This window comes from Mangifera indica, chromosome 8 (assembly GCF_011075055.1).
Source record: "Mangifera indica cultivar Alphonso chromosome 8, CATAS_Mindica_2.1, whole genome shotgun sequence".
NCBI lineage: Eukaryota > Viridiplantae > Streptophyta > Magnoliopsida > Sapindales > Anacardiaceae > Mangifera > Mangifera indica.
Window position 1 is genome coordinate 1259602 of NC_058144.1, and position 7113 is coordinate 1266714.

A 7113-nucleotide genomic window follows, 5' to 3' on the forward strand; every position below is an offset into this window, starting at 1 on the left:
CAGTTTGACACAAACTCAAACTCCACTAATTTAAACTAAAACAAGCTATATAATTATTATTATTTTATTAGTATAAACGTCAATGCAATTTGCAAACAGTATAAACGACGTCGTTTGCCATGGAAAGGAATTTTTGGCCACGGTTATTCTGAAGTGAAATATCGATTTTACTATATTTAAAGTTTTGAAGGTTGTTTTCCTTCTCTTCTTCACAATCACGCGGGACTTTGTTTGCATTGCCCCTCATTTGAATTACTGCGCGTATTTCGTCACTCTCTCTCTCCCCTTCCCCCTCCCTTCATTGGCAGAAGAGTTCTCTCTCTTTTCCTTGGATGGGAAACCTGCGTTTTATTTTTCGTAATGCTTACAAGTTGTTCGGCAAAATTACCCAACGACACAGTTTTTCAAGAAACGACTTACATATTTTATGTTACGGTACCTTGCCGCAAAAATACTCATATACGAATCTAATCGATCTTTCCGATGATGAAAAGGACAATGTAATATCATTTACATCAAAAGTTTCGAATTTGGTGAGGAAAAACAAGCCGGAAGAAGCTATTGGTTTATTTAAAACGGTTTTTATGAGTGATCGAAGGCTCAATTACGTGACGGTTTTGAGCTTAGCACGTGCCTTCGGTGCATTCAGTTGTTTAGAATTGATTAAAATGGTTCATGGGCTGGTCATCAAAATGGGGTTTGAATCAGAAGTAATAGTTTTAACTCCTATTCTTGGTTTTTATTGTGATCATGACATGGCAGTTGGGTGGAAGTTATTTGAAAAAATATTGAATAAAGATGTTGTTTTGTGGAGTGCAATGGTTGCAGTGTGTGTGAAGAGTGGGCAATTCATTGAAGCCATTGAATTGTTTAGAGAAATGCAGTGTCACGGTGTCAAACCGAATCATGTTAGTGTTGTGAACATGTTGCCTGCTTGTGCGTATATTTGTGATGGTTTCTCTCTTGGCAAGCAGATTCATGCATTTTCAATAAGGAGGCTGCTTATTTCGTTTACTAATGTTCAAAATTCTCTTATAGATATGTATGCTAAGTGTAAGAATCTCAGGGCCTCCATTCGGGTTTTTGATGGTAACTGGAAGAAGGATTTGATCTCATGGAGGATTATGATCCGGAGTTGTATGGAGAATGATTGCACCAGAAAAGCTTTGGGTTTCTTTTCCTTGATGCAATCTTGTTGTTTTGAACCAGATGAAACTATAATTGGGGACATACTCGCATCATTATTACAGTTGGAAGAGACGAAATTTGGATTGTCATTTCATTGCTACATAATAAAAAAAGGATTTTTGAATTTTGCTTTCCTTGGGACTACACTTCTCCAACTGTATGGTAGGTTTGGTCAGTTGGATATGGCTAGGAATTTGTTTGATCAGTTGAGTCTCAAGGATGTCATTGCTTGGACTGTAATGATCTCTGTATATGCCCAAGGAGGGCAACCTCATAATGCTCTAAGTACATTTAAGCAAATGCAATTGAAGAATGAGAAACCTAATGAGTTCACTTTTGTTGGTCTGCTACTAGCATGTTCTTCAGTGGGAGTTCAAGAGCTTGGGGAGAGTATACATTCCCATTTAATTAAAGTCGGCTACACATCAAATGCATACTTGACATCAGCCTTGATTGATTTGTACTGCAAATATGGCAGGATAAAGCAAGGAAAGGCTCTTTTCAATGACATTTCTAAAAAAGATCTAATCTGCTGGAGTTCAATGATTAAAGGTTATGGGATGAATGGGTATGGAGATGAGGCTCTTGAAACTTTCTCAAACATGTTGGCTTCAGGGGTTATGCCCAATGATGTTGTTTTCATTTCTGTTTTATCTGCTTGTAGTTACTGTGGACTAGAATATGAGGGTTGGAGCTGGTTTCACTCTATGAAGGAGAAATATAACGTTACCCCAAAACTTGCGCACTATGCTTGCATGGTGGATTTGCTCAGTCATCAAGGGAAATTTGAAAAAGCTTTTGAATTTGTCAGCAAAATGCCTGTCAAGCCTGATAAAAGAATCTGGGGAGCTCTACTTTCTGGTTGCAGATCAACATGCGGGTCAACCGAGATAGCAGAGTTTGTGGTTGAACAACTCACTACCTTGGACCCACAAAATTCTAGCTATCGTAAGATTTTATCGGACATGTATGCAGAGGAATATATGGCATTATGATGTGGAGAAACTAGAAAATGTTGGATGTGAATTGATGAAGAAAGACATCTTGTTTCGCATGATGAAGCAAATTAACAATTCTTATATTCTTTCTATCGGTATATGCACTATGCAGCAGGCAAATTAATAATTCTTATATTCTTTCTATCGGGTATATGCACTTTGCAGCAGGTAAGTTTGTTTAATTGATTTACTAAATTTGTATGCTGCTTTTTGTGATAATGTGATAAGATATAATTTTAACACTAATAAAAGCTGAAGAAATGAGAGTGTCTTAGTTTTGATTCTCTCAGTTCACTTGTCATTTTGTGTTTCTTACAAATAAGCCATCAAAATAATGATTATGGAAGAGAAGTCAAGATTTTGGATTTCTTTTGATTAATATTAATATTGACTGGAGATTTGTTTGAGTAAAGAAAAACAGTGTTGCTTGCCTTCTCAGCAGGTCCACTTAGATTTCAGGTGAAGTTGACACATCTCCTAGTTTTATATTGCTGTTTTCTTTCTAGAAGAAGAATTGAGAAAATGCAGATACGTTCCCTGAATTCTCAAATCTGCAACTTATCTCAAACAGAAGATAATGTGGAAGCTTCAATTTGGAAAAGGTGTTTTAGGCAAATGTAAACTATTGTCCTACATCTAATAAATGCAAAACTGCAACTTAAAATTTATTTCTATGCAGTTATATTTGACATGCATTAATTTTGGGATGGATTAGAGATATCTTAAATTGCCCTTCCAATAGGTTCACTGTGGAATTGAGTGAGCTTGCGAAACTGCCAGTACTAAGCATTTCTTCTTTCATGTGCACAGAGACACACACATGATTCGAAGTGCTTCCTGTTAATGCTGAAGGCATTGAACATTTAAACTTCTTTGGTACTCTCTCCCCTTTGATTATAAGAAAGTCATGTTGGCATACTCTTAGATTTTCTCCTTGAAGTAGGATAATCTATTTTTTATCAATTCATCTTTTAAACTATTGGAGCTTACTAGCTGTTTTAATTTTATCTATTTTTTTCATAGGAACATAAGCCTATTACATCATTGTACGAATTGGAACTCAATAACATAGAAGCAAAGTATCATCAGGTTTAGATGCTTTTTTTGAGTTTTATGATTCTGATGCCTTGAACTTTGAATTCAAGTTTGTTCAGGCGTCCTAGTAACTGAGTTTTGTGATGCAGCTAAAGATGAGAAGGTCTGGTGGAATGAGATGTTCAGATTTGAATTCCCTCAGTCTGATTGGCGGAACTTCACCCATATCAAATTTAGAATCATGGGCATGGAATTCTTCACGAATGGTTGATTTGTTGGTGAAACCATGTAATCCCTTCCTTCATTGATATTCATGATAGAAGTTCCTCCTAGTTTCTATGCTTGTATCATATTTCCCTCTGTTTCCAAATAGTTGTGAGGCAAAAGCCAGATCAAGAAAAATAAAAGCAGAACTCAGATCATTTTGTGACAGATGATCTGAGCTGGCATAAGATCAGGAAGTTTCCCTCTGTTTTAAGCTTAGGTTTTTGATGCTTAACATCAAGGTTTAAATAACTCTTAAAAGCATGCTTTCCCTAGGATATTATATTTGGGTCTCGCAGAAGGTCACGCAATTAGCACAAGATGATTGATAATAGCTCTAGCAGCAAGGGGGAATGCTAACTCAGATTTGTTGGGTTATGATTCCTTCTAAATATTAAGCATATCAAGTTTAAAAAAAAAAAAAAAAAAACCAAAAAGGAAAAACCTTTTCATGTTTCAATTTGTAATTTCTCAAATTCTGTTCCAATTTTGATGAGTTATCTAACTATTGATGCAGATATTACCTTGGTGGAATAATTAGTGAAGGCAATGACAAAGAATCGATTGAAGTGAATCCGGCTCCATACAATGTAGTGCTTGAAGGTGACACCTGCAAAGGACAAATTAAGGTCGGATACAAATTCATCATGAAAGTAAGTATGCTTGGATGTGAAATTTGTCAATTTTTCTGTCATTACTCTTGTAGGAGTAGGATAATAAAATCACTTTTCTTTAACTTTAGGAAGAAAAGCCTATAGAAACGAGAGAATTTACGGAGACAATCAACTCGAAGCTCCCTTATTAATCTATGGAAAAATGTCATGGTTTAGGTTCTTGTTCTACTGGATTGTTATGAATACAAAAAATGATCAGAAGGAAACATAAGTGAAGCATGCTTCAGCAATTTCATGGAATCAATATGATGTTATTCATTTTTCTTTGCTGAAGTGGTGATGAATGGTCAGAGGTTCATGCATTTGTCTCCAGAAGAAGTATTTGACATGCTTTTGTTTATAGAGAGACATATTTGACCTGAATTAATTTCATTCCTAAATAATAATATCAACGTTTCTCTCTCACGTCCACAGGCCAGCCAAATGAAGAACTGGGAGGCACGTCTATATGTTTCTCGTTTAAACAACACTAACCGCCCTTATTTTCTCACTCAAACATGTGAGAATTTAATGTGAATGGATCTTAACCAGCGTGCCTTCTAAATTAACTACTGTGCTACATTAAATCTCTAACTAGGGTTAGATTCAATCTAATTTACTTAAGTTTAAATTCAAATTCAAACCGAATAAATCGAATTCAAACTATTGATTGAGTTCGTTTTTATAAAATAAATAAAGTTTAAATTAGTAGAATATTTAAATTCAAATTAATTCGAATTAAATTCAAAGTAAAAATTATTTAGTTAAATTTGAGGTTTAATTTGTTAATCTTGTATTGTTTTTTCTTAAATTTTAATTTAATATTTTTTAGTTAAATTAAACCTTATTGAAATTTGATTCGAATCAAATCTAGTAATACCCCTCCACATGCAAACAAGTACGCCATGTTTTTCAGATTTCTCTTCTCTTCTATTCGTGATGTAAAATGTAAAAAATTAGGACTAGTCGAAATTCATAATATTCTAGATGACAGAAGAAATATGCCCTCCTGTGAGCTGTCAAGTGGGGGAGATAAAGGCGGATTAAGGGGATAAAGGCCAAACGACTATTTCCCATCCAAGGTTTGATGTTTTCTCAAATATCCCCCCTTTAACTATGGAAACATCAAACATCCACTCATAGCCGATTAGATTTAATAGAATCCTAACGCCTAAATATTCTATCTCTTTTTGCCCCCCTAAACTTTAAAGAACTTCCCCGACGAAGTTCTTCATCTCCCAAGACGTCTCCAATGTTGATCGAACCTCCAAATGGGAGGAAAGAGATCGCTGGAAGGAGAGGTTGCTTCGGGAGGGAGAGTCCGTCGGCAACGGAGCCGGAGAGGTCGTCAGAGATTTCAAAACCAAACTCTAGGGTGAGACTGCGATTTTTTAAAACTTAGGCTGGGGGAAAATTTTAGTTTTTAAAGTTTAGGGGGGCAAAATTATATTATATTTTAGTTTATTTTTAATATTATAGCGAAAATGATGATTTTACCCTTACCACCGTTAGGGTTTTGTTAAATCTAACCGGTCATGGGTGGGTATTTGGTGTTTCCATAGTTAAAGGGTGGAAACTTGAGAAAACATCAAACCTTGGGTGGGAAATAGTCGTTTGGCCGGGGATAAAATGACATGCGCAAACTTAAATTAAAGGCCAAAGAACTATATCCCACCAAGGTTTAGTAAAAAGACAGTTCCTACCTATTAATTTTTAAAAACATAAATATCTACCTATTAATTCAAATTCACTATTAAAATTAAGGATAAAATAGTTATTTAGCTAAAAATATTAAAAAACTAAAAAATTTTCACATTTTGCCCCCTCTAGGTTTAAAAACTAACATTTCTTCCCTCACCTAAGGTTTGAAAATTTGCTATTCCCCCCAAGGGTGTGAAATTTTTTTTTCAATTTTTTTTTTGCGAGCTTTTTTGTCGTCATTTCCGTCTCTGTCAATCTCTTCCTCCTAGCACTCTCTCCCTCACCGACGCTCCCTCTCCCTCCAAACGTCGAGGAAGCGAATCACTGTATGAAAGAGACATTGAAGGGACAAATCGTGCAATGAAAGAGACACCGGAGAGACAAATAGCGCAATGATGGCGCCAAAGAGATGCTTTTGCTCATGGTTGAGATCCGTTGGCCTTCTTCTTTGGTCGTCAACGAAAGATTAATGGGGAAGACCCAGCTTTGCTCGTCGGAGGAAGCAAAAACAAATTCCAAATCCTAGGGGGGAATGGCAAATTTTCAAACCTTGGGTGAGGGAAATGTTAGTTTTTAAATCTAGGGGGTGAAATGTGATCATTTTTAGTTTTTTTTAAAATATTTTTAGCTAAATAACCATTTTACCCTTAATTTCAACAGTAAATTTTAACTTATTGATGGGTATTTGAGTTTTTGAAAGTTAACTGGTGAGAATCATCCTTTCACTAAACCTTGGGCGCGACAGAGTCCTCTGGCCTAAATTAAATACTTAAAATTTACACAAAGTTGACAATCTGTCAGCATGTCTTAAATTAATATCACACAAATCTGATAAAACTTAGTATAAAACTAAAACTATTAGTTTAGGATCCAGTTTGACACGATTAATTAATAAAAAGCAATGAGCCTCCAAGAAATAAGAATAATAAAAAAAAAATCATAATTAAATATAAGTTCAAATTTAAACTAATTCAATTTGAATCACTTTACTCCGAATAGATATTTCAACTAAATAAATAAATGAACATATATATATATATATATATATATATATATATATATATATATATATATATATACATACATACATACATATATATATACATACATACATACATATATATATATATATACATATATATATATATATATATATTCATTTTTTATTTAATAGTTGACCCATAATCTTTTTTATTTTTTTTATAACTACATTGTATATAGAAAGAATAGATAAGCTTCCTTGATGAGAAAGTGCATCATTTGGCACAATCAGA

At 34.5% G+C, this 7113-nt stretch overlaps 1 protein-coding gene across 3 annotated transcripts; it reads left to right on the forward strand.

The window, feature by feature from the left end:
- The first annotated feature begins 90 nt into the window (after positions 1-90).
- LOC123224189 (pentatricopeptide repeat-containing protein At2g33680-like) lies at positions 91-4564 on the forward strand. 3 transcript variants are annotated; one of them, XM_044647782.1, is made up of 5 exons: positions 91-3062; positions 3210-3275; positions 3371-3509; positions 4003-4138; positions 4228-4564. In XM_044647782.1, the coding sequence occupies exon 1, from the start codon at positions 333-335 to the stop codon at positions 2181-2183; it is 1851 nt and encodes a 616-aa protein (XP_044503717.1). In that variant the 5' UTR covers positions 91-332; the 3' UTR covers positions 2184-3062; positions 3210-3275; positions 3371-3509; positions 4003-4138; positions 4228-4564. The 3 variants fall into 3 exon arrangements, with proteins under 3 accessions (XP_044503717.1, XP_044503718.1, XP_044503716.1); XM_044647783.1 differs by having other exon boundaries at positions 91-1756; positions 1853-3275; XM_044647781.1 differs by having other exon boundaries at positions 91-3275.
- Positions 4565-7113: the final 2549 nt, after the last annotated feature.

What these genes read in the sequence shown, in the direction of transcription:
- LOC123224189 (XM_044647781.1), top strand. Translation starts at nt 333, where the DNA reads ATGGGAAACCTGCGTTTTATTTTTCGTAATGCTTACAAGTTGTTCGGC.